The 25,079-nt window shown below is 47.4% G+C and overlaps 8 protein-coding genes and 1 non-coding gene across 9 annotated transcripts; 3 read left to right on the top strand and 6 right to left on the bottom strand.

Annotated features, from left to right (window-relative positions):
- Window positions 1–1,267: 1,267 nt before the first annotated feature.
- ATNIH1004_002638 lies at window positions 1,268–1,355 on the bottom strand. Its single transcript has one exon. It is a non-coding gene; the product is annotated as a tRNA-Asp (tRNA).
- Window positions 1,356–1,703: 348 nt separating this feature from the next.
- Window positions 1,704–2,988, bottom strand: ATNIH1004_002637 (uncharacterized protein; the record flags this gene model as incomplete). The annotated part of the gene is made up of 3 exons (XM_033567324.1): window positions 1,704–2,433; window positions 2,578–2,637; window positions 2,780–2,988. The coding sequence occupies 3 exons, from the start codon at window positions 2,986–2,988 to the stop codon at window positions 1,704–1,706; spliced, it is 999 nt and encodes a 332-aa protein (XP_033429319.1).
- Window positions 2,989–6,611: 3,623 nt separating this feature from the next.
- Window positions 6,612–8,911, bottom strand: ATNIH1004_002636 (putative signal transducer; the record flags this gene model as incomplete). Its single annotated transcript, XM_033567323.1, has 2 exons — window positions 6,612–7,018; window positions 7,108–8,911. 2 exons carry the CDS (start codon window positions 8,909–8,911, stop codon window positions 6,612–6,614), a joined length of 2,211 nt encoding a protein of 736 aa, XP_033429318.1.
- Window positions 8,912–10,709: 1,798 nt separating this feature from the next.
- Window positions 10,710–10,929, top strand: ATNIH1004_002635 (uncharacterized protein; the record flags this gene model as incomplete). Its single annotated transcript, XM_033567322.1, has 2 exons — window positions 10,710–10,863; window positions 10,922–10,929. The coding sequence occupies 2 exons, from the start codon at window positions 10,710–10,712 to the stop codon at window positions 10,927–10,929; spliced, it is 162 nt and encodes a 53-aa protein (XP_033429317.1).
- Window positions 10,930–13,604: 2,675 nt separating this feature from the next.
- ATNIH1004_002634 (putative RNA binding protein Jsn1) lies at window positions 13,605–19,409 on the top strand (the record flags this gene model as incomplete). Its single annotated transcript, XM_033567321.1, has 3 exons — window positions 13,605–13,777; window positions 13,849–17,147; window positions 18,193–19,409. 3 exons carry the CDS (start codon window positions 13,605–13,607, stop codon window positions 19,407–19,409), a joined length of 4,689 nt encoding a protein of 1,562 aa, XP_033429316.1.
- Window positions 19,410–19,616: 207 nt separating this feature from the next.
- YUH1 (ubiquitin carboxyl-terminal hydrolase) lies at window positions 19,617–20,436 on the bottom strand (the record flags this gene model as incomplete). Its single annotated transcript, XM_033567320.1, has 2 exons — window positions 19,617–20,317; window positions 20,385–20,436. 2 exons carry the CDS (start codon window positions 20,434–20,436, stop codon window positions 19,617–19,619), a joined length of 753 nt encoding a protein of 250 aa, XP_033429315.1.
- Window positions 20,437–20,690: 254 nt separating this feature from the next.
- On the bottom strand, window positions 20,691–21,824 carry ATNIH1004_002632 (putative mRNA decapping hydrolase; the record flags this gene model as incomplete). Its single annotated transcript, XM_033567319.1, has 3 exons — window positions 20,691–20,929; window positions 20,993–21,649; window positions 21,749–21,824. The coding sequence occupies 3 exons, from the start codon at window positions 21,822–21,824 to the stop codon at window positions 20,691–20,693; spliced, it is 972 nt and encodes a 323-aa protein (XP_033429314.1).
- A 756-nt stretch (window positions 21,825–22,580) lies between these two features.
- Window positions 22,581–23,507, top strand: ATNIH1004_002631 (uncharacterized protein; the record flags this gene model as incomplete). Its single annotated transcript, XM_033567318.1, has 1 exon — window positions 22,581–23,507. The coding sequence occupies one exon, from the start codon at window positions 22,581–22,583 to the stop codon at window positions 23,505–23,507; it is 927 nt and encodes a 308-aa protein (XP_033429313.1).
- A 544-nt stretch (window positions 23,508–24,051) lies between these two features.
- On the bottom strand, window positions 24,052–24,602 carry ATNIH1004_002630 (uncharacterized protein; the record flags this gene model as incomplete). The annotated part of the gene is made up of 4 exons (XM_033567317.1): window positions 24,052–24,090; window positions 24,154–24,350; window positions 24,401–24,497; window positions 24,549–24,602. The coding sequence occupies 4 exons, from the start codon at window positions 24,600–24,602 to the stop codon at window positions 24,052–24,054; spliced, it is 387 nt and encodes a 128-aa protein (XP_033429312.1).
- Window positions 24,603–25,079: the final 477 nt, after the last annotated feature.

The following is a 25,079-nucleotide window of genomic DNA, read 5'->3' as shown; positions in this document are numbered from 1 at the left end:
TCGTAGTTTGTTTACCGGTGTATGTCGACCAACTCAAGTTCGCAGCAAAATCTGGGTTGTCTCCGGCTGGGTCGTCATCCAAATTTGGCCTACTATTCTCCCTATTCTAATAATTGAATTCCATCCATATACTGGTCAAACGGTACCGTGAGGCCGAGTTTCGAACATACCTAAGTCCGTGCATCTCAGTCGGAATCTACAATACGCAACGGGCTCCTGGGCCAGAAGGAGGTTGGCTACGGCCGTTTGCCACACTCGGAAAAGTCTTGTCAGCAAGATTCGTCGGCGATCTCCCAACTAGAGAAACAACTACGAATTTGAATTTTGCATGTCTATTGGTTGACAAACCTAGATGCCAAAAAATATTAACAGTGTCAGGCTACTCAATTTAAGTCAGATTATACTATTGAATGGTCTTGCATCAGGGGTGAAGCCAAGATCTATAACTTCAAAAAACAAGGCGAAGCAGCAGTACACACGGCAGTCCAATGGAAGTAAGTAGTACATGGGACCAAGCTCACATGGAGCATTTGAATAACCTCTACAAGATTAATTGAAATCAAACTGCTACTATGAACCAGAGTTCTCTGGACAACATACCTGCATTGCAAGACCCTTCGACTTTTGCAATAACACCACATTCATGGCATCTGAAAAACACTGCATAACTCCACCACTAACTCATTAACCCTTAAGGAAAGATCATAATAGAAAGCAAATACATTTTATTGAAATCCTGATACACATAAGCAAGAAGAACCCAGATTCCAGCATTTACCCTCATGAAACAAGGTAGCCTAGTTCCAGAGACCGGGTACTTGGAAGAATTCTTAAGAAGATCTGTCAAAAGACACAAGCAAATTCAAACTCACAAAGCCCATTGTCCTTTAGTCCTTTTGTTGCTCAACAGTATTTTTTTCATATTGATAAGATCTTACATCTTAAAAATGTGACGTGGCATTTAACATTCAAACACAGTGTGGGGTAGTTAGGACCGAGAACTTAAGCATTTTCTTTTTACTCCATACCATGTAAGGAGTAGCCTAAAATAGATCTGAGTTCGGATCAGTAAAATCCCCATCCTCTAAATCTAAGGAAATTTCCATTGTAGAGGGTCCTTTTGTGGTTTGTAGCTCGAAAAGAAAAATCATCAAAGTATCATACAGAAATTTTTGGCTCCTTCTGATTTCAAAACTATAAGACAAGAGTGAAAATTACCATTTCATTGAAATAGGTGGGAGAGGGGAAAAAAATCAAACAAAAAGATCTCCCCGACTGGGAGTCGAACCCAGGTCTCCCGCGCTCGTTCTCAACTGAGTGACAAGCGGAAATCATGACCGTTAGACCATCGAGGAAGCTGACTAATAAACATATACTGACAATTTATTAAATTTTCATAAGAAACAAGATTTTAATACTCCTCGATGCATCAAAGTAATATAGGTAGATTCTCGCTCAATAAAAGTGTCTATACCACTCCTAATCGCCATTCATTCCCAGAATACGAGCTATTATAAATCTATCCGACGCAAAGAAGTTCGGGAGAAAGGAAAGGAGCCCGTTACCTTTTCCACCCATAAAGTCATCTCTTCATGCACTCAAGTTCAAATGCCCCTCACAAATCGCTTGCACATCTGTGGACATGGAAACAAAAAAGAAATTCAGATTAGTCAGCTAACAGGATCGGAAGCCCAGACCCGACTTTAGTTAACCCGAAGACCCCCGCAGCCAGAAGACGCTCCATTTGTGGAAACACTTATATCTGTAGCCGCCACCGGGGTCATTTCACCAGCGTGGTCATTCCAAATGGAACTTGTTGCTGGAAATATGGAGCCCCTGGTAGGATCCACATAGATTTCCTTGACTCGGGTTTCCACATGGGGTACAACGAGCTCAACACCCTTCGTGGCGCTCGCGCTGCTAGAGAAACAGGGATTATGGCGAGGAGGTAATGGGCGATGAGACGAATCTGGAACATAGCTTATGTCGGATGCACAACTGCTAATCGACGACGCCACCGTGGACGGAGTATGAGCAAGGGACGGAAGAGGTCCCGTGGCACTGATCAGCGTGGACAAACTGGACGAACTGTGACGGTTGGTTTTGGGACGACGCAAGAGCGGAGCCTCGCGACCATGGAACTGAGACAAGTAATGCCAGGCCTCCGAGGATCCCAGAGCGGAAGGGCTGCTTGAGCCCATAGATATTACTGGCTTCCATTCGGACGGGTCCTCTTCCGTCTTGGCGTCATTGAATTTGCCTGGTATCCGGATCGCTGGTGTTGACATAGCCGGTGCTTTCGTGGGCGTCATTGGTGCCACTATAACACGGGGAGATATGGGAGGAGAAGTTGGAGGCGTCGTGGAAGATGGTATGGAGCGGTTGGACGGCAAGGAAGCCAAGAGCGGTTTATAAGTATCTTTTCGGCGACAGCTATAAATAGGACAAGCGTGAGAATATTACTCGAGTGAGGCACTATGACAGATGAAAAGCTGGGAGGGGCTCTGGATTTAAATCATGAAGGGAGGAGCTACTAGGCAACTTGGGATTGTACAATGATAAGGCAAATTACCATACCTTTCACTACAATAGAGACGAGAGTTATCTGGTACCGTAATCTGTCTCTCACACATGGCACTGCAGGATTCGGTTAGCTCTGACACTGAAGATAAGCAAAGTGACCGATCTGCAAGGGGGGCCCACGACAAGAGCAGAGGAATAGAACACGGGAGGGATAGTATAGATCCCTACTGGAACGGGACAACAAGATTGTACATACCAAAAGTTGAGGAAGCTGGCCGCCATCTCAGGCTGGCAGTCGTCGTCCAATTCGCAACGCCGGACGTACCTTGAGCCTAGCTTGGAGATGGAGTGATTCACAAACGACGTGCCTTTCCGAAGTAGTCCTGGCCGTGCGGTTCTCGGCTTGGGAGCATTAGAACCCGAGAGGGTGCGCCGATGTTGAGGATTATAATGCCCTTGAGTCATGGATGGCGGTGAGGCTATATGTATAAACAAGTCAAATAAACTAATGGGTACCTTGCACAAAAAAGACGCTGTTCCCAGCTGTGGAGCACCAGGGTTTCCCCTGAGGCTATGAGAGTGAGGGATTTGCCGACAGGGTTGACAGGGTGACTGGTTGGAGCAATTGTCTCAGGCAGCGGAAGTATTGCGAATTGTGGCACCAGGGTTGCACCCTCGCAATACTATTTGCCTCGTTATTTTTTCTCTTGTAATATCTCGCTTTTCGGGAAATGGATGTGCACTGGTGAGTAGAAAGAATGCTGAGCGAATACAAATCTGAGAGATTTTATGCAGCCCAGGCAGGAGGCAAATCTCTCCAGGATTCTTCGTGCGGTAATAAAACCAGATAGTAAAAGAAAAACCGAGACCGCTGATAAGCTTTTCCTGGGTGTATCTACCGTAACACAATAATGGTCAGATAGGTCAGAAATATTGGTGGGACGAAATGCTAGTGGACATGTTTGGCTCTGTTATCATGGACTTCCAAAGTGGGGAGATAAGGGGGCAATCACAGGGAAATCGGGCAATGAAGAAAAGATAAACATACATGTTTTCTTGTTTCTGCGAACTTCTTCCTCTTCTTTTTATTTTCCCCTTGTCTTGCACGTGCGATTGATGTAGTAGAAATGGAACTCTGTACTACCGAGTACGGAGTACTAGTGTGCGGGATTATTGAACTGCAGTAATAGTTGATATCAAGCGGTGGACAGGACAAAAATCGCTCAAAAATTTAAACCAATGCAGAAAGCAGGTATGAGAAAGGGATACGGAAGTCAACTGACTGAAGGAGGCGACAATGGGGTATGCAATGTATAAGAATAGAATTGGTCCAAACCGATTTAATCCCAATGCGGATAAATGGAGGTGACGAGGTGGTTAAATATATATGCACCCTCTGAGACACCCGAGGAAGAGCAGGAGAATTGGAAAATTAGACTGGAAAACTCCAGCAGAGATCCTGGAACCAGAGAGTTCGACCTGAATGAAGAAAGCATGATGGACAACTGTTAGCTGGCCTGAACTTTCAGGGCTGATTGTTGGGGTGACCCTGAGCACGTCAACCCCGAGCAGGAAGGCGACGGTCTAGACTGTGCTGGTGCCTAAGGCTAGCTAGCAAGCAGCACACGCAATCCTCCCATTTTATGTAACAAGAATTCAACCTGGAAAGAGGGTCTGCTTACCTCACCACGGTCAGATGACCTAAGAATAATCAATGGGCATTCATCACTCTCATCCTTTCATCATTCATTCTATATTTAGTGAGATGTCTCTATGTCTGGGTTCTGGTTCTGGTGGAGACTGGGCACCAAGAGGGCAGTTAGCCTGGTAGAGAACGTTAACTGATTCTTATACACATTGTTCCCAGGCCTAATGCTCCCTTCCTTTCCTCTCCGACCTTTGTTTCCGATTCCTATTTTCCCATAACCGACCGAACCACGCTTATCGGGCCACCGAATGAAAATGTGACGAGTGGACTCCAATCAGATTGCGGCCTGGGATGACATGTCGTCTTGGCTTCTGTTGAATCTCGAACGCGGGGCTCAGCCAGTCGGGCATCCATTTAGAATATCGTGCGAGGAGGAGTAGTCATCGTCAGCTCGAGAATTCCTCGGGAGCTCCACCCTCGTCCTCCCATGAATCTTGAGGCTAGAGTCTAGACAGTATTGCCTAGATTGTAACCCACCAACAGAAAGGCAAGGAAACGACCACTATGTGACGCACATGTATCCATGTGGGTGTTCTGCAGTTTCCTTAGAATCCGTGCGGTAGGATCCACAGTCTTCAGATCCAATGATAGTGCCAGCTTCGATATGATATTATCTCAACTATTGACCATCAACCCTGGTCGACCGTCAACAAGAAAAATCCTCAGTGGTTCGAGTATGACGCCATGAACGCCTCCGTTAAATTTGTGGTAAATAAACCCGGCGCTCAAAACAGACCAAGGCGGCGAATGGACGCGCAGTACCAAGGTACCTACCTCGGGACATATTCTGGCTGGTCTGGACTGTTGGGGAAGCCAATCCAACTGGATGGATTACTATGGGAAGGGAAACAATTGCACGCATTTCCACCGGAAAGAACCCTCACAGGTAGCGTCAACATTATCATTGTTATCGCTAACGACAGGGAAGCCCAATTCAGTGCCATCGATCACCCGAGAGAGGGGCAACAATGGTGGGGTTAAGATGTGCATAGAACAATCGTCTATTACTGCAGTAATATGATAAGTCCTAGATTCATGTGTGGAACCACTTCCTCTTCGATGAATGGCGTCCCAAGGTCCTCCTTTCCTTTGATTTCAAGTAGATTTCAAATAAGATTTGCCCTGTGAATCCGAGCCCCGTTATTGTTTTCTTCCGTCGGGTTTCCTGTGGTCCTTCATACACCAGTTTCAGCATAACATGGATCCATCGGAGGACCGTGCAAGTCTCACTCTACTGCACCTAAGACTTCCAACGCAATGCTATCATGCATCGGGATGATTGCAGGGCTTGCAGGTACCCAGGGAATGATGCTGACCTGGCAGAAGTGTAAGCCATGTTATCACTGGATAGCAGAGAGGGGTAAACGAGCTGGAGACACGAGAGAAGACAAAAAAGCAAAAGCAGCCTTCTCACCACATTACATTACGTCATAATCCTATGAGGGTTTATAGACCGTCTTGAGACCTACGTACACATGTTGCATTGCCTTACTGGGATATCTGTATTGGCTCCTCTGCGTGGATGCTCTTGTTCTATCCTCCTCAGTGATTCATACTAGATATAAATTCAATAGATAGGTACCATAACCATAATTTATGCCAACGCAACCCCTCTTCGAAGTTGAACCGACTTCCAAATTTTATTATTATTATTTTTTCCTTTAAAACAACTTAAACTTTGTTGTGCTATGTTCCACGTTCCGTTCCACCACTAGACAGGGCTCCCGTCACCTTCCGTGTTCAAGGCAATAGCCACCGCCATCGAATCCTCCCGGGTAAAAAAAAAAAAAAAAAAATTCAAGGTTGAACCTTGTCCTGACGCCGAATTTACAATTCCCTCCGTCAGTACGGAGTTGACGACCTCAGGTGAAACGTTAAGACATCTACAGACTGGATCCGGAGGCAACAGCAGAGTACTATGTAGCTAGCTATTGGATAATAATGACGCAGCTTGGAAGGTGAGTTAGTGACGATGATGATGCAGACAAATGGGCTCCAATCCACTGTCTGAGCGAATTGGATGGTCAAATCCCACTAGGTGGCAGCTGCAGGAACATCCCTACGCGGAGCGCGTTGTGGAACGGGCGTCGGACGGAGTAGGTCTGCTGTCTGCAAGGAAAATAATGGATTGGTTATAGAATGTCGGTGGTTAGGCTCCTTGTCGCCACCAAAGACTGGAATTTATTAGTCGGGGCATACAAGCGGCCCAAGCTCCTTGAAATGACCACCCCATATCCAAATGGCAAGATCCTCAGCCCTGTGCACTCCAATAGCAAACAAACAAAAAATTTCTATTGGGTATCATAGACAACGATATGGTACATGACTAGATGCAATCCTTTCCTACAACCACCCACAGCTTTGTCTAGACTGCCTGTGCTCAGGGATTGTCGACTTCCATTGGATCACCTGCATCGTCTACGACAGCTGTTGGTGTCGCAGGAGGCGCCGGCGTGAGCGTGTTGGAAGCACCACCAGAAGATTTTGTCTTACCTTCCTTATCCGTTTCTGCCCCAGTAGATTCACTGTCGTGATAGCTTACTTTCTTCTCTCCATCCTCGGTCTCAGCCCTAGCCTGCGGACCACCTAGAAACCGTTCCGGGACTCCACGCGCCGCGACCCCAGTAGGTCCCACATAGCATCCGAGCATAGGGCTCCAAGCGTACTTTTGGGCAACGGTATGTCGAATTTCATGATATGCATAAGCGTTGGCGAATGGCAGAGAAGTTTCGGGGTCTCGGTACCGTGATGGAAGGGATGTGATAACACAGAGTGACGAGGATATCTCTATATGAAGCAGCGTTAAAGGAGGTGGAATAAGAGTCAAAGGTATGTTTGCTCCCGAGGGGGTAACTGAAGAGTGGGCTTTCACTTACTGGTAAGCCGAGGGGGCTTCTTTGCGTTGAAATAGATACTAAATTCACGACTCTGAGCAGTTTTGTCATCGAAATTCTCCAGTACCGTTAGGTTTCGTCCCATGTGCTCGATGACCGGTGGAGGCTGAGGGGTTTCCAGCTCTGGCGCATCCACATTTGCGGCTGTCGATGGGTCTACGTGTATCGTAGGTGACTCCTGTTTTTTCTGTGTAGGAGAAGACGATTTTCCTTCTTGGTTAGGTTGTGCAGTAGCCGGCATGGTATCCGGAGCAGCAGCAGCAGGAGAAACAACTTGAGACGCGGTAACGTCTTCAGAGGTAGCGTCAACTGATACAGAAGGCTCTGGGATCAATCCATTTGATACATCATCCATCTTTCCTTCTGCAGGCGGCACTTCTGGGATGTCCAACTTCTCAGAATTAGGCACAGTCTTGTTTGGTGCCTGTGTTGGCTCTCGGACTAGTTCTTTTGTTGGCTCCTCTGTTTTTCCACTTACGTCGATTGTTACTTCCTTCTCATTGCTCGAGCTTTCAGCAGTTGCTTTAGGTGGGGTAGTCTCTTTTTGCTGCTCTATCGCGATTTTTGGCGCCCGGATCTCTTGACTCGTGTCGGCAGCTGGGGCATCATTTGCTGCAGGGGTAGAAGAGTGGCCTGGAGCGACTGACGGAGCAGGAGTAGTGGGGTACATGGTAGTAATATCACCTGCACTTTCGCCACCCTCCTTTGCATGGGTACTGTCGGCTTGTTGACTTTCGGAACTATCCTGATTTTGCTTCGCAGGTCCCTCTTCAGCAGGTGGTGCCGGATTTGCAAGAGGCCCCGAGCTCGTGGGAGGGGCAGTTTGCGACGTGGCAGACCCAGCCGTAACGGATTTCTCGATAGATTTTTGCTCTGTCACATTTTTCTCTTCCTTTTCCAACTTCTTGCTTTTCCTGCGACCACTATCTTCTTTCTCTAGTTTGGGTGTGACATCGACTTTGCCAAGGCGCATTAAGCGACCATTAATCCAAGTAGCAACGCCACTCCAATAAGACATGACGGGCCCTTCAAGGCGACGGTTCTGAAGGGCTTCGATCTTAGCGCGCCTTTCTTCTGCTTTCCTCTTCTCCATCTCCTCCCATCGATTGAGACTTTTGCTGTTGAGCGTTTCGACTCGCTCGGCCTCTGCGAGTCGCTCAGCTTGCGTCATCTCTTTTGGCTTGAACTGCGCTTTCCGTTTGGCAGCCTCCTCCATGGTGGCGATTAGCCGAACCCGCTTCTCTTCGCTATCCTTGAGCCGGGCATGTGTGAGTTCTTTGTTCTGCATCGTCTGCCGGCGGGAAGACGACCGTGTAGGGCCATCCTCAGGCGTAGGAATCCATGAGATCCGTTCCGATTTCTTTTTCGGTCGAGAAGCAGTTACAGCTGGAACAGCGGTGGGATCAATTTTGACCTTTTTGCTTGCAATCTTGATGCGGAGGTCCTGCTGAGCCCGTCGTTTTCTCTTTTCAGCCTTTTCTTCCTTTTCAATTTGTTTCTCCCCTTCATAATCGTCCCGCGCATTTGGGCCTTGGTCGTCGTCATCATCCGATGAAGAATCTAGTCCCATATCCTCCTCCTCCCCCCATTCTTGATCTGCACCCACATCGAATTCGTTATCATCGTCTACTTCTTCGAATAAAAGGGCGAGGTCATCGTCTGCTTCGGCATCGAGAAGGGAGGACATAAGACGGCCGGCTGTACTTCGTTTGGCGCGTCCCTTGATAAGCGACTCCACGGGAGCTTCATCTTCTGCAGAGTACTGGACTTCACTATCATCCGCCATGATACGCGTAAATATAGAATATCACCCTGACGCGGGAATCCGTGTCGACATAAGCTATCTATTAGGAGCCGATTGCGAGCTCACAAGCGAAAGAAACGGTACAAATCGGGTGAGAACGTGAGTTTGGTCTCGGGTTGTGACAACCGATAGATATGTTGGATCACTAGGGAGTACGAGTAAGGGTAAAATATATACTCTGGGGATAAATAGAAGGGAAATAAGATATATAGAGAAAAGAAGAAAATAAAAGAAAGAACTGCGACAAATCATGCGAGGATCGACCGCTGCGACTCTGGTCTGGTGCGGAAAATCTTGGCAGAATTCGGTGGCCAGGTAGATATTAAGGCCTCAGGCACCAACAACCTTGTTTACCTGTCCATTGACTCTAGGTAGCAGAGTATTTATTTCATCTTTATAATTGTGGGTTTAACCAGATAGGACAGGTTTGTTTCTTGTCAGAAGTTATCCTATCTGTTTTTGTATCTGTCCTCATCTAAATCTTTCCTGATTTATATGCCGTCTACATGCACATTTTGACAACTTCATTGCTGTCCAAAATGTCATATATGGGCTCTTCACCATCAATTCCTGGAACGCTTAGGGGGCCACAATCATCTATAACAGATAGTGAGGGTCAGATATACCCGAACTTTCTTTTGGGTTCTATATTGTTATTTTAAAAGACTAGTGTGATCACAGCACTATGTTTTATTGCTAATCGGAAACGCTGGAATAACCACCCTGTGGTCAAATTATTAATAAAATGTATATTGCTAAGGAAATACAGCCATTGAGTAAAATTGGAATGAGGAAATGTAAGGACTAACAACTTACTATCTATGTCTGTTGGTACGTGGGTTTGTTGTGATGTGAGTCAATTTACGTCGATATAGACTATGGTGCGTCGTTGGTTGGGACTCAATATCTGGAATAAGAGGAAATGTTGGTCTCGATCTTCTTTCTCGGGTTTATTGCTACTAGTCAAGACCGAAGGTGAGGCTATGTATGTAATATGGATTGAAGGACTATCTCCATCTCTCTATCTAGTCTACTAATGTTATGACTGTTAAATTCGGTACTATAGGCCACCATTGTGAATATAAATACCAACATTTTGAACATGAGGACTAATATGTACTGCCAAAGGAAGCATTTATCTTTGTACCTTCCTTCTGGATCATAACAAAAGCTCGGATCATCAAATACTATCACAGTGTTAATGCACCTTGGCATCTAGATAGCTATCTCCTCAGGGCATCCATGCTATTTTAGGGCAAGGTTTACCATTAGTGCTTGTTCCAGGATGACCTCAGGCAGTTGAAGCATATAGTGACATCTTTGAACCACTTTCTAAGCATTATTGATTTTTTGCTTTGGATCCGCCAGCACTCGGTGAATCGCAACCGTTAGCAAATAGTTGCGACACCATGACTATCAGCAAGATGCTGGCAGAATATCTACAAGACGACATTTAAAAACGATGTCTGGTTGGCCACGATGTCGGAGGATATATCGTCTACCCATGGGTCGCGCAGTTCCCTTCAAGGGTCAAAAGTCTCAGTATTCTGGACGCAGCGGCGCAAGCCTCGCATCTTCTCTACAGTGTCCACTACCACACGAAAAACTTGCATCTTTGGCAGCTTTCTTTCAACGAGCTTCTAGAACTCCCCGAACTCCTTACGGAGCCCCGAGAACGCGAGCTGCTCACTTAGTTTTTTAACCTGAAAGCTTTGCACCCGGAAAATTCCCTCAGGGAAGACTGCAGCCCTATATTCAGAGTTATGCGCGCCCAGGAGTAATGAGCCGTGGCTTTGAATTCTACTGCGCTGTCGGTAACACTGCGAAACAGAATATTGAATTTGTGAAGAAGCCCATTGAACTGCTGGTGTTAGCTCTGGGAGGATCACTTTTCGCTGGAGCAAATATGACTCGGCTGGCGCAGAATCTGGCAAGTAATGTCCAAGGGGGTGCATTAAAAGATTGTGAGATACCTGACATTGTAGCACAAAGGCTTTTAGATTTTATCAAACATGCCGAACAAGAGTGACAAGAAAGCGATACTAACATTGACTTCTGCTGATTAAAAGAAATATTTACCATATATATTATCATATTTTTTGAGTCTTTATTTTGCTCTTTTCTTTGTCTTTTTCTTTATTTCTTTTTTTATATTTTCTTTTTTTTTTTTTTTAAAAAAAAAAACTAATGTATCAAGTATAAAGCATAAGTCATGACCAAACAACACATTGTAGTGTTTCCTTGAAGCTAGCTGAGTATAATAGCAGTCTTTTTTAACAATTACAGGATGCTTTTTACCATGTGCGTGTGACACATGAGGTCATCAACCACCACTAATTTACTTTATGATGCTTGCAGAAATCGGCTATACTGAAAAGATATGTCAAAATACTGCCTGTACCTGCCTCTGTCATATGCAAGTAATCTCTGCTTAGTTAGCCACAGACAGGGGAACGTCTTTGATATATTGAGCTAAAGCCAATCACAAAGACATAGGAATATTTTTTATGCACCAAATTGAGGCCCAAGGAGGTGATTTGTCTGACTGGGTAGGCCCAAAACTTTGAGAAAAGGACCTTATCCCTTGCGTCAGTTTTCGTAATATCTCCCAGGGGAACTGAGCATCTGCCAACTTTATTTATTATCTATTAGATGTTTTGTGCCTTTGCTACTTTGTACAGAAGATTGGCCCCGACCCTCTGTTCTTGTTGATGTACCTGGAGATCAAAATACCAAGTTTTGTGACTCCTCCTAGTTACGTAGTTTAAGGATAGAATTACCATCATTGCAATCATGTCAAAGTCAAAACGCATGACGGACCGCTGGAATGCGGGGGTTAGGTCGTTTCGAATTGTCAATCATCCCACTAATCTCTCTTGTTTCAGCTTTTGGTATCAGTCGCATGCCATTTATTGGTGTACGCATCCGGGAACCGAATGAAATGACCTGGAGCAGAAGATGAAGGTTGTCCAATCTCATGATGTAGGATAGAGCAAGGGACTGAAGGGTCTACACCCTGGGTTTTACATTTCTTTTGCGCTTTTCTTTTTCGTGTAATAAATACATCTGGGGAAGAAAGGAGGTAACTAAAGTACCTAGGGTCTGACACAACTTCCAGAAATTCAGAAACTCATTCATGGACGAATAAAGTGTTAAACGAGAAAGTTCCGGATCCATCGGACCCGATCTCTTGATCACGTCTTGTTGGAACGGATCTGCTCCGGAAACAAGCATGACATGTTGGGTCTGGTAGACTTTCTTTCAATTTGAATCTGACAGGAACCGAAAAGAAAGGAGCTATTTCAACCAAGCAACCTGACTTCCTAAGAGATGGTAAGCACTGTCGTTGTCACTAATCAATCCGAAGCATCGGAGACAAAGCAAAACAAAACAGTCCCTATATTTCCATGTCCTTAGTAGGATCCTAGGAAAAACAGTCGTAATGCCTAGTAATATTAATAATTATTATAATCCTAATGACAGCCCTCGTGATTACTGTCCTTATGTTCTGTCTGCCCATGTTGTCTGCCGGAGGTATTGAGTGCCCAGGTGGAGGGCGCCACTACGCGGCGCTGGCTGGTCCTAGTACATGAACAGTACCCGGCAGTATGTGCCTGGCAGCGGCTACCAACCAGCAACGTGCTGACTGTTCTTCCTTCCCCCGGCATCCGACCAACTTTGAGCTCTCTCTTCTTTCTCTGCCATCACTCCATTTCCATCACAGTCGGCCTCCTCCTTTTATCTTCTTTTCCTCCCCTCTGTCTTCACTCTCAACCCCGATTTCAACAATCTGTTCTCTTACCTTTTTCTATTTTTATACTCTTTTTTCTAATTCCAATTAGAATATCTTTCTCCTCCCTCACCTTTTAGTGACGCCCTTGTCTTCGGTCTTTATTTTATTTTTTCTTCCTTTCCCGCCTGTGTATCTTTTTATTACTCGGAGTCTGCGCAGCTAATTTCCAGCCACCTCGAGTCCACCACCCTTTCGGATCCGTGTCGATTAGTTATTGTCTCTTCCACCCCCCCTCTCTCCTAGTGGCTCGATCTCTTCATTTAAGACGACTCGCTCGTGTCTTTACAGTCCTTTCGGTCGGATCTCTCTGACTTACGTGATTTAATCTTGGTATTAAGATATTATTCCGGTGGATCGTGGCGGTTGAATCTGGGCACTGATCACGATCATCATTCCCTCCCAGTTGCAGTCGTCAATACAAAGTACAATATAATTACTCCCGGCGTTCAGAGAGCTGTCTATACTGGCTCAAGCCTGGGGCTCCGTTCGAGCTTACGTATTCCTTTGGAGTCTCTGTTTGGCCCCGCCACAAACACCTTCCACATCTTCGTGGATTAGGACATCACCTCCATCCCCACATATCAATTAGTGAATTGTCGGGTTGTGTGCGATATTAGCTGGCTGCTGATAGCGGCAGAAGACAGTTTTCTTTTCAAAGGGTTGGACGATTAACGTATGAACCCCTCGAATCGGACCCCCCGACTGAGCTGGAGTCTTTATCTGTCTTAGACCGACCATTTCAGTCTTACGTCGTTCGTGTGAAATTATATCTGGGAAAAAGGGGGTTGCCTACTCGAAGGCAAAAGGATATAATCTATAATGCTGCCAGTGTCAAGACCTGAGGGTCATATGAACCTCAATTATATCCCGACGACTCAGTCAATGTCTGGGACGTCTACGGGGCGCAGTTCCCCCAGCGATTTGTCTTCGTCTGCTGTGAAGTCCTCTTTTGGGTCTTCAACCGGACTAAATGGCGCCGCAGGGTCAATTGGAAGCGCAAGGCTAGGGGCTGGCTCCCCTTCTCATGACCTTGGTGCTCGCTTATACTCGAAGAGGTAAGGGACATGTCACTGACGCAGCTCTTATTTTAATTGGACGGTGACTGATGTTTGAAACACTATACTAGGGCGCGAGAGATCCAAGCAGAAGAAGGTGTTTCCCCAAGCATCTGGGGCCCTCCCACTAGTGGCCATTCCACCCCGCTACGTGAAAACATTCCTGAATCTCCAAGTCAAGAAGGGTTTCCCGATCTGGTGCCGACTTCGGGCGGTGGAATTAACAGCCCTGCCCGCAGAGCTAGAGCTGGTACTGTCCCATCCAGGTTTTCGCCTGTTGGTGCGCTCAATGAGGCGAACCTTCAGCAATCCTTCATACCCCAAACCTCGCGATCCACACCATCTACTAGCCCTTTTCGTCCTTCCGGCGTATCTGGAGTTGACACGGTGGTAACAAATGCAGCCACAGCTGGCCCACGGGGCACGGGATCTTTATCACGTCTTCGAGCTGGCTCCATGCCACAAAGGACTAATTATTTGGGATCTGCTAGCCCATTCGGGCCGTCCTTATTCTCCACGAGCTGGGCGGCCACTGGCCGCGACCGAGCAACAACCCTCACAAGCATTCGATCTTCTGAAGGACCCGCTTCTCCAAGCCACTCTTCCTTTTCTAGAGACGGTCTTGCGGATACAGATGTGAAGACTTTGGACTATCTGGGCCTTGCCGAGACCCCGCAACAAGCACGTGCCAATCTTGTGCGACCGTCGATGGATGTTCTTCTCCAGCACCAGCAGCAGCAGCAACAACAACAGCAGCAACAAGCATCCACATTACCGCCGTTACTTGCAGAACTAGCGATGATAAATAAAAATAATAGAATTCGATCGTATTCGGTGAATGCTAAAGAGAAGTACGCAGATGACGAGGAACTCGAATATGAAAGCCGCTACTCGCAAGCTCCCTCTGGCACTGTCACGCCGTCCGCAGCAGCAGCAGCAGCTCAGCTTGCTGCTACCCAGGCGCAGATTCATCAGCACAATCTAGCCGTTCAGGCATTTGCGAACCACGCGTCTGTCAATCGGCCTCGGGCTAGGACAGCTGGTATTTTGGAGGCACCGCCTCAGCGATCATCGATTCGGAACTATCTTGCTACCCCTTCGCGCCTTGAGAACAGCTTCAGTGCTGCGGATCTGAATATCGCAGAAAGTGGCGAATACGAGGACCTTTCGACAGGCATACAAATGATTTCCCTTGGTGGAGGTGGTGTTTCAGACCTAGGAATGCGGCCAGGTGCGGATGTTAGCGATGAGAACAATCAGGATGGACCGACACGCGCATTGTGGATCGGAAGTATCCCAGTTTCTACTACTATTACTTCATTGGCAGCTATCTTCAGCCGGTATGGTAAGATTGAGTCCACTCGTGTGTTGACTCACAAGAACTGCGGGTTTGTCAATTTCGAGCGCATTGAAAGTGCTATCCAGGCAAAGTCGATGCTCAACGGTACCGAAATTTTCCCAGGTGCAGGTCCGGTTCGGATTGGGTACGCGAAAGTTCCTGGTACCTCTGCGTCCGGTAACCCAGGGGCAAATGGTCTCCAGTCTTGTCCTTCCCCAGACCCTAACACCAAGTTGACTGCCATCGATGGGATGGAAAGATCTGAGGACGGGGCCAGCGTTCCTCAAATTTCTCCCCTCTCGGAGCTCCAGCCGGAGATGGCTCAGATTGTCAAGGAATTTGGTGCTACCGACGAAGATTCGTTGAATATCAATGCTAGTATTCAGCAAGCCATTGCATTCCAGGCCTTTGAAGATGAAATCCCTCCGATCCCAGAGCCCAGCCAGAGCAGAATGTTTGATGCTCCGCGTCTCCGCGATATTCGGAAAAGAATCGATAATGGGGCATGTTCAATTCAGGAAATCGAGGAGACGGCAATCGCAATGCTTCCTGAAATTGCAGAACTCTCTTCGGACTACCTAGGCAACACTGTTGTCCAGAAGCTCTTCGAGTATTGCTCAGAGCCAACGAAGGAGCAGATGCTCGTGCCCATTGCACCTCATCTTGCTGAGATCGGCGTTCATAAAAATGGCACTTGGGCCGCTCAAAAGATAATTGATGTTGCTCAGACACCAACACAGAAGAAGATGATCATTGATGCTCTTAGGCCATATACCGTTCCCCTATTTCTTGACCAGTACGGAAATTACGTTTTGCAGTGCTGCCTGCGGTTTGGTCCTGCATTCAATGACTTTATTTTCGAGACCATGTTAAGTAGAATGTGGGAGGTTTCTCAAGGACGGTTTGGGGCTCGAGCAATGAGGGCTTGCTTGGAGAGCCACCATTCTACTAAAGACCAGCAGCGCATGCTTGCAGCTGCTATTGCCCTTCACAGTGTGCAGCTCGCGACAAATGCTAATGGCGCCTTGCTACTAACTTGGTTTTTGGACACATGCACTTTCCCACACCGTCGAACTGTTCTTGCGCCAAGGCTGGTACCTCATTTGGTGCATCTCTGCACTCATAAGGTTGCCTATTTGACCGTACTGAAGGTCATCAATCAGCGTAACGAGCCTGATGCCCGCGAAGTTGTATTGAAGGCTCTGTTCTTCAGCCCGGGTGATGAGGTATTGGAGAAGATACTAAGTGACCAAACATCTGGAGCAACTCTGATCTTTAAAGTCTTGACCACACCATTCTTCGACGAGTCAATGCGCGCAGAGGTTGTCAAAATCATATCGAAGGTTCTTACCAAATTGAAGGCCACTCCCAACCAAGGTTACAAACGTTTGATGGACGAAGTTGGGCTATCGTCTCGCGGAGGCGCTCGAGACAATCATCATGGACGTGACCATGGAACCAACTCGGAGAAGCAACACCGTCCCACCTCACGGCAGACAGCCTCCAACTATTCTCAGCAACCCGCCATGGAGAGGCAGTACAATGGACATTTCGCCCCAAGCATACTCGCGCAGAATTTGGACAGTGCTAGGCCCATGGTGTCGGAACAGCCGACTTCACCGTTTGATCCCTATGCAGCGGATGGAGTGAATAGCCTTGGATCTGCCGGCGCTATTAACTCCTTGAATGGGATTGGCGGCATAAACGGGGCCGGCTTTGGCCAAGATCCGCTGATGCCATTGACTCAGCCACAAATGCAGTACCCGACTTTTTTGGCTTCGCAGCCCAGGGGAGTCTCGCCTGGTGGCCTGTACCCGGCATTGGGTAGCACCGGCTTTGGATACTCTGCTGGTTCGCCCGCGGTGGATAGCCTTCGCGGGGTGCAAGCCCCAGGAGCTCCTTTGTCGGGTGCTCCGGGCTCCATGCTGAATCAGCCTGGGTATGCTCCTCAGCAGTTTAGTCCAGTCATGGGAACAGCCCAAATGTATCAGTATCCCCCCCAGTTCAGTTACCAGGCCCAGCCAGCCCCAGGTCAGCCGGCTGGGGGACGGCGTGGACGTGCAAGCCATCCCGCCTATACTTGAGGTGTTGGTTCATTGAGGAAGCTAATGGGGCTTTAGCGGTGAGGCGAATGGGCGAAAACCCCATTCACGTTTGACTTGCCCTTTATGTATAAAGTCTTTTTTTCTTCTTTCTTTTTGCCCTTTTCTTCTCCTCTTATTCTATTCTTTTTTTGTTGTTCTCTCCCCATTTCTCTATTGATTCAGGAAACAACGGTATGGAGGCGTGCCTGAAATAACCCTTATCAGCACCTAGAACGACGCTGGATCGTCTTGGAAAAGGGTAAAGGAATGAACCGAGGAAAAAGTGTTGTTTTGTTTATTCACAAGAGCATTATGGGGGTGTTTCATTTCGTCAATAAGCGTTCCGGAGGATTTAAGCCCATGACTGTGATGGCTCCGTTGGATTCAAGAAAAAATTCTTATTGACAATTGTTACTAGTTTTGCTTGTTGAGCTTCATGTATCCCATATGTTTAAAGGCCATTCATGTGAGGTTAGAACTTCTATTACTACTTACTATGTGACGAATTTCCTTGGACAACCCCACGAGGTCGTTCTTGTCTCCTGCGATGACTTCTGGCGCTATGATCCATGCTTGGATAGAATAAGGGAAATGGAAAGGGAGGAATAAATCAACTACCTTTATTCTTAAAAGCTTAGTTTCTTTGTACTTCGTACTCTTTGTATGCCCGTCAGTCAGTTCCTTAGGTGTATCTGTTTTTTGCCTGTTGTAGTGCGGTCGAACTAATCTGCCGAATCTCCCGTCTCAACGCAAAGAAAGCATTCGTCCGTTCCTGACATCCATTCAAATCGACATGTCTCAATCTGCAATCCTCTATCACAACCCCAGCGACACGGTATTTTTAATTGACATCCCTTTGTCAATTTCCCTCGCACAGGAGATCCAACCACGACAGCAATACTCTCCACCAGATGTTAAAAAAAGATCTGAATCCAAGAAGAGACACATTTTCTCGTCCTCCCCCCTAACAGAACCATACGTCTGTTCTGCAGAACCCAAGACAGATGTCGCACGGGCAAAGGTTCTAGAAAGAATCTCAGGCCCCGAGCGGGTCTTCCATGCCGAAGTCATCGAACCTTTGGTGCGAACTGGACTGGAAGAGATCAGACAGGGAGTTCAAGGTCGATTTGACTGGTGTCTTGCACGGAAAGTCGTTAAAGATAGCCCTCTTGGTGCAACACATCTGGGGAAAAGGAGACGTGGTCAAAGTAGTTCTATGATGATGGCGTGTTCTCCTGACGACTGTCACTTTGCTGAAAGGATTCCCACTCCAGATCAGGATGTACGGGAAAATTCAGATGGTGGTTCACATCCTCCCTTGATTCTATCTTCGTCGGGGATGAATATGTTCGCGTCCATCGATGAGCTGCGTTGGGTCGTGGTTCGAAACACCTCGCCTGAAATGGTGGGTCTGAGAATCTGCTGCGCTGAAGGCACAGAGAACGTGTCCGATACAATTGAAGCTGAAAGCCAGCATCATCACATGTTCACCGTGCCTCCGCTATCCAACTTTTTATTCTGTAAATTGCCAATAGCGCAATCACCTCAAGACCCTCCATCGGATCCTATTCCCGGCTTGTCTCGAGACCGGAAATTTGATCTGATTCTTCTTGACCCTCCATGGAACAACCGGTCTGTTCGTCGTAGTGGACATTACCGTACCCAGTCATACTTTGAAGGTAGCAGCCTCACTCGACATCTCCAGGATATTATTTCAATTCATCTGCAGAACCACCACACCGTGAATCCCAAAACCGACAGAACAGCAAGATCTATTGTGGCGATTTGGACCACCAATTCTTCTAAATCACGGAAAACCGCCTATGACGCCCTGGAGGGAGCTGGTCTCTCCTTCTATGAGGAATGGGTATGGATTAAAACTACTACTTCGGGTGAACCAATCACCCCGGTGGACGGTCTCTGGCGGAAACCATACGAGATTCTAATCATTGGGGAGAGGATCAACCCCAGTGATGGAAATCGCTGTTCCCCTGTTAGAAGGACCATCGCTGCCGTTCCGGATGTTCATTCCCGGAAGCCGAACTTGAGGGAGATCTTTGAGAGAGTGTTCTACGGCGGTAGCTCTGGGATTCCGTATACTGCTTTGGAGGTGTTTGCGCGCAATCTGACGGCTGGTTGGTGGGCTTGCGGGGATGAGGTGCTGAAGTTCAATGCCCGAGAGTGGTGGGTGGACGAGTCCGTTGCTTGAGTTGGACTCTCTATATCTGTATATGGTTATAAATCTGAGGGTATGGTGGAAGCTCATCAATAATCCACGATAACTCGCAGGAAAGCCTTTCTAACCCTTCTGGGTCATGCAAATTATCTATCTAACCACCCGAGTGACGCCGAACGCCCAACTTTATACATATTGAAAACCCAGCTAAGTGGCGAGAGAAGAATACACAAGGACAGTTTAATCAAAAACCGGACCCAGGCTGACAAGACTAAACCTCAAGTCCGGATTACCCCCCGCAGCTTCAACGCCCAAGAACCGACGCACGCCCAGGTGTAGCGCCTTCTCACTCAAGGCATCTTCATCATCAGCCAGCTGTCCGCGCTCCAGAGGACCTTTCCTACGTCCATCCAACTCCCACAACCGTCCATCCTGTCCCTTCACAAACGCCACAAAATGCAAGTCAACGTTATCTTCTGCCTGAGGCGCTGCGGTGTCACCCAACTTCGCAGCATCGGCATGTGCGCTTTCCAACGCCTTACTCTCATATAGCAGATCGGCTCTCGCTATGGGATCTCTCGGCTCCGCATCCCGAAGCAGAGTCTCCAGGTCCGACCCCGGGAGGATATGTTTTCTCGCCTCACCGTTGGAGACAGCATGTAGCAAACCGATGAGACCGCACGCGTTGCGGATAGTCTGCTTAAACCACATGACGGGCTCCGAGGCCCCGGAACTAGCGTATTCAGAGCGATGGGTATCTTCAGAGACGCGGGAGGCTTCGTAAGTGGATGAGACAGGGAAGACGAGGAGGAGAGCGTAGGAGGGTCGTGGCACAAAGGCGAGGAGATCTGGCTCGTCGATGGAGTAGACGTCTGTGAATCCGATAGAGGGAGGCAGTCCGAGCTGGTGGATTAGATGGGACATCACTTCAGGGTTGTTTTCTATTTGGATCGGGTTAGTTGGCTCGGTCTCTCCGGGTTAAGTTGGGGTTGTGGTGAACTGGTTTACCTAGTGGCACGAAGGCCTTGTTTGGGGTTGGAACATCTACTTGGTCGGCCATCTTGCAAGAGGATGGGATCAAGAGCTTGACGGGTGTTATGGAGGATAGATACAAGAGAGGGTGAAAGGGTGAGAGGAAAGAAGGATGAGGGGTTCGGGGTGGATTTCTTGCCTCTCCGCCTCGGGACTAGTGGATGTGGGCAGGATCAATAACTGAAAGCAATAATAACAGTCCATTGCATGGTCATCAGCTTCGTTCTATCATTATCATGGATATCTGGTCTAGCATGCTCTATCTAATATAAAACCAAGCTTCTAAGTGGGCTTCTCCCCTCGCTTAATTGGCTCGTAGATATTGCTCCAAAGCTCACTGGCCTCCCCAAGGAAGTATGTTAAACTGACATCCGCCATACTGGCCTCATCATCACCGGATATCATTTCCAGCTGGGAAATGATGTTCTCCAGTCCAAACGCCTTCCCCGTCGCTTGCGTACACCCGGCTTCCAGCATGACATTGACAACGTGGATATGGAAATGATAATACGTCGGTTGATCTGCGAGATCATTCCCACATCAGTCTCAAGAATGAAATCAACAACACAGCATGGACAACCTACAGTGCACATAAAGCTTCAGCTGATCCGGCCCCAAAGCCGGATACATCTTCACTGTTCCCTCCAGTAATCTCTGCCGCAGGTACCGCAACCACGGAATATGTTTCTTTTTCAAATCGCGCAGACTCCAAATATCACGCCGCTGCACCAAAGCCAGCAGGTGCAAGGACCCCATAGTTGTACGATCCCAATTTAAATCCGGAAGCATCAAGAACCCATCTTCAGGTCCGTGGCCAGAATCCCGCAGGATAACATCCTCCTGCTCTGTACGTCCTTCCAGGATATTGAACACCCAGTTCAGTCTTCCTTCCTCGCGTTTGGTGCTCATGTACGGCCGGATATACTCGCGGTAGATCTCCGGAGTCTCAGTCACCATGCGGAGAACCTGGTCCGAGTACTTTTTGATATGCTGTTCCGTGCAGGGCCAGATGAGATTGAGCTTGAGATCGGCGGATTGAGATCCCTTTGATCCATTACCGGAGGAAGCCATGTACCAGCGGTAGATGTCGTTGTCGCCTAGGTTGCTGACTTGGGTAATGGCTGCGTGGAACGCTTTCAGGACCTCGACGGATTCAGTAGCAAAGGCGGCTCGTTCGGCAGTGAGGATTCCTGGCTTTCCTTCGATGGATCCTAGGAGGGCGATGCGGCGGCCATTCTGATCTGGGAGGGAAGCTGATCAGTGTATGTTCTTACTGTGTACTTTGTTATCCACGTATGGTATGTTGACGGAATCCATGGGGGACGGTACATGGTACGCACCTTGCTTGAGTAATCGGCTAATTTTGAACTTTGGAATTAGTGCCTCTGGGGCAACTTTACCATCGGTAGCCTGCATGATGGGCCAGCTTGTCGAATTGGCTGTAAGGAAGGGATGTATTCGAGCCTAATCTCGAGAAATCAGAACTGTTGACCAGCAGATGGCAGAATCCTGGCGGTCAGGGCTTATCAAGTGAGCCTACAGGTTAGTTTACGAACGGTAATACCAAGACGGAGCTATTCTATAATATGGTTAGTGAGTATTTTATTCTATAGATAATATCAACAAAGTAAAGAAGGGATTTATCCCAAATATTTGGGAATAACTTCATCTTTTCTGGAAATGCGAGGAATAATAGATTGAATCGGCTTTGTCCAAGTCTATATTTGAAAAGAGTATACCTGTAAAACCACCCTCCTGGTTATGTTGATGACATGTGTATACAAACCCATACAACTGAGAATAGCCATATGGTAGAAAGGCAATTCCTATAAAAACCTGGAATCGATTAAATTAGGAAGTTAGAAGGCCTTCACTCCATGCTGATTCTCGTTAGCTAGAGACCTTCTACAGAACGGTTGATAGGAATAACGAAGAGCCCGCGGACACCGAATACGAGAGATGGCTTCTACCTTCTTCGATTAGTTACGTTTTTATGGACCAGTGAATTACTAACTCCAAGCGGCTGATTATCAATCTAGCATCTAGCTGTCTTGTTGACCTGTAGAGAAGCATTGTAACTGTCAAGTATAAAACTATCATGACAGGGTTGTTATCACGCTATAGCGTCTTTCTCATTTACCATTTCCCTCTATACCCTGATAATCATCAAATATGAGTATTGCCATTGCCGGTTCAGGCGACGTCGCCCGTTACCTCTCGGAAGAACTGTGTCGGGCAGGCCTTCCAGTGGTGATTCTATGCCGCCGCACGAAGCCGGAGTTTGATATACCGGGTGTCACCCAGAAGGTTGTGGATTTCACGTCTGTACCCTCCCTGGTAGCAGCCCTGGGTGACGACACCGTCGCTTTGGTATCTACCATCCTCGATTACACAATGGCCTTCGCCGATGCCCACAAGAACCTCGTGACCGCATGCCAGCAGAGTCCGAAATGCAGACGCTTCATCCCGTCCGAATATGGCGGTGACGTGCAAGATTATCCTGATCAACCGGGCTTTTATCTCGCCAACCACGAGCCCATCCGGCAAATGCTCCGTGAGCAGAACATCCTGGAATGGACTCTACTATGCTGCGGCTGGTTGGTTGATTATATTGTACCGTTGAAAAACCGCTATCTCAAGGATATTGGAGACGCCTTCCCTGTTAACCTTGCTGAGAAGAGAATGGTGATTCCAGGGTCTGGGAAGGAACTGGTCACGATCACAGCCGCTAGGGATATGACTAGGGCTATTGTCGCCCTGCTACAGGCTCCAGCTGGCAGCTGGGAGCCTTTTACGTATGTCTCTGGTGAGAAAACAACTTGGCGACAGGTGGCGGAGCAAGTGCGGGTGAAATACCCGCATATTCAGTTTGAGGTTCAGTATATCAGTTTGACGCAGCTAATCACTGCGGTTTGTGAAGCAACCACCGACGAGGCTCGATTTTATGCCGAGTATAGCATTTTCTCGGTGAGCAATGCTGCGAACTTTGATACAGTTAAGGTCGAGGCGCAGAGAGGGAAATATTTCAAGGATATTAACTTCCGGAATGTGCAGGAGCTGTTGGACGAGGCGGATAAGAACCCCGAGGTAGTATTGTAGTTGGAACATTTTGTTTCAGTTACATTTCCTAACCATATCAGTCGAATACATTCTTATTTATTAAATTTGCTTGCCTACAGTAATTTGTATGACAATTTGAAGTTCAACAATTCAACAAGTATGAATAGTATGCACAATGTGAGTAATAAAATTGTTTCGTCAGATTTATGGTTGTAACCTAGTTTGATGTATAGTCCCTAGCTATCATATAAGGAGGGACTGTAGTCCCAGAGTCCATTGATATGTCCCATGGGCTTAAATATTCACAACAATAGCATTGTTGATTCGCTGAGATCTACAGGTTAGCCCAGGGTTCATGCTGGATCTGCCCTTGGCTCATATTGCTACCTCATCCGGTAGCCTCTGCAGGCAGGCCAAGGAGGCTGGCCTGACCATTGGATCGGCCAGACGATATCCCCTAGCTAGGGCTTATCACATCTTGATAGAATTCGAATCCTAGTAAGGGGGCTCAGAATCGAAATGACATCTCATCAATAACCGGTCGTTGTCATAGGGACGGTCATGGTCACCCGACAAGCATTGTTCACTGGGATGCTCTCTCATTGCTAGGCAGTGAATGCATCTAACCCATCATCAGCGTATGAAATAAAACAATAGGTAGATCAATCGCGAGATATCCACCTACCACCTTAGCCATCTTCGCCCACTCCTCCACTCCTTTGACGAAAGTGTCGTCGGATGCAGGTACGGCTTCATGCCCCCATACTACAATCTCATCGAACGTAGCCTGCTTCTCCAGGACCTTGACCGGGTCATCCTGTTCAACTTCTTCATTCGCACTCTTATTCTGAGTTGACGGTAGAAGACGCTCTGTGGGCATGGCTACGATTCCTAATTAGCAAGTTAGCCATGGCTGTATGACATTTGTATACCCTGGCAGGATCGTCTCACCTTGGTATCCTTCTGGGATGGCAACACGTCGCCCCCGGAGTCTGCGGCCACGGAAGAAGGCAGTTTGTGTGTTTTTATCTGTGCTTGTCAGTATGCGCCCCTTAGAAAATGGGCCGCTGTAACGCCTACCATTTTCGTCAGACACGGGAGTCCAATAACGGCTGATCGAGCCGGTAGGGCCATCATGATGAATGCGACAGGGTAGAATGTTGGGTGTGCAGTTATCTGTTGTCTTTTCTGTTTCAGATCTGGAGGATTGCTGTGGAGATTGAATGGCAAACATATTTAGGATTTAATGAGGTAATCTTTGGAGTGGAGAGTTATTCGTAAACCGTGGAGTAAAGTGCATCAAAATAAAGAAGTTCATGTGTTTTGTCACTGAGTGAGAGATGTCTAAATCTGGGACGGAGGGAGACGCGACGCGCCAACCGCGTTAAGTGGAATTAACGCTCAACGGGAAATTGCCCATTCCACTCTTCGTCTGAGAGAAGTTGTCAGGTAGTATTGATCAATTCACTTATTTCTCTCACGATCGGGAAAATAGTATTGCATATGCACGATGATTCGGATTGAAAAGGATCCTGAAGTCTCTATCTCATTGTCTATGTTCTATATTCGAAGGAGAGCAGACACTTTCCAACTTCATGCATGAATTGGGGG

The sequence above is a fragment of the Aspergillus tanneri genome, assembly GCF_003426965.1.
Source record: "Aspergillus tanneri strain NIH1004 chromosome Unknown AapTan_1_pilon_pilon_pilon, whole genome shotgun sequence".
In the NCBI taxonomy this organism is placed as follows: domain Eukaryota; kingdom Fungi; phylum Ascomycota; class Eurotiomycetes; order Eurotiales; family Aspergillaceae; genus Aspergillus; species Aspergillus tanneri.
This window is presented reverse-complemented; position numbering and strand designations above follow the sequence as displayed.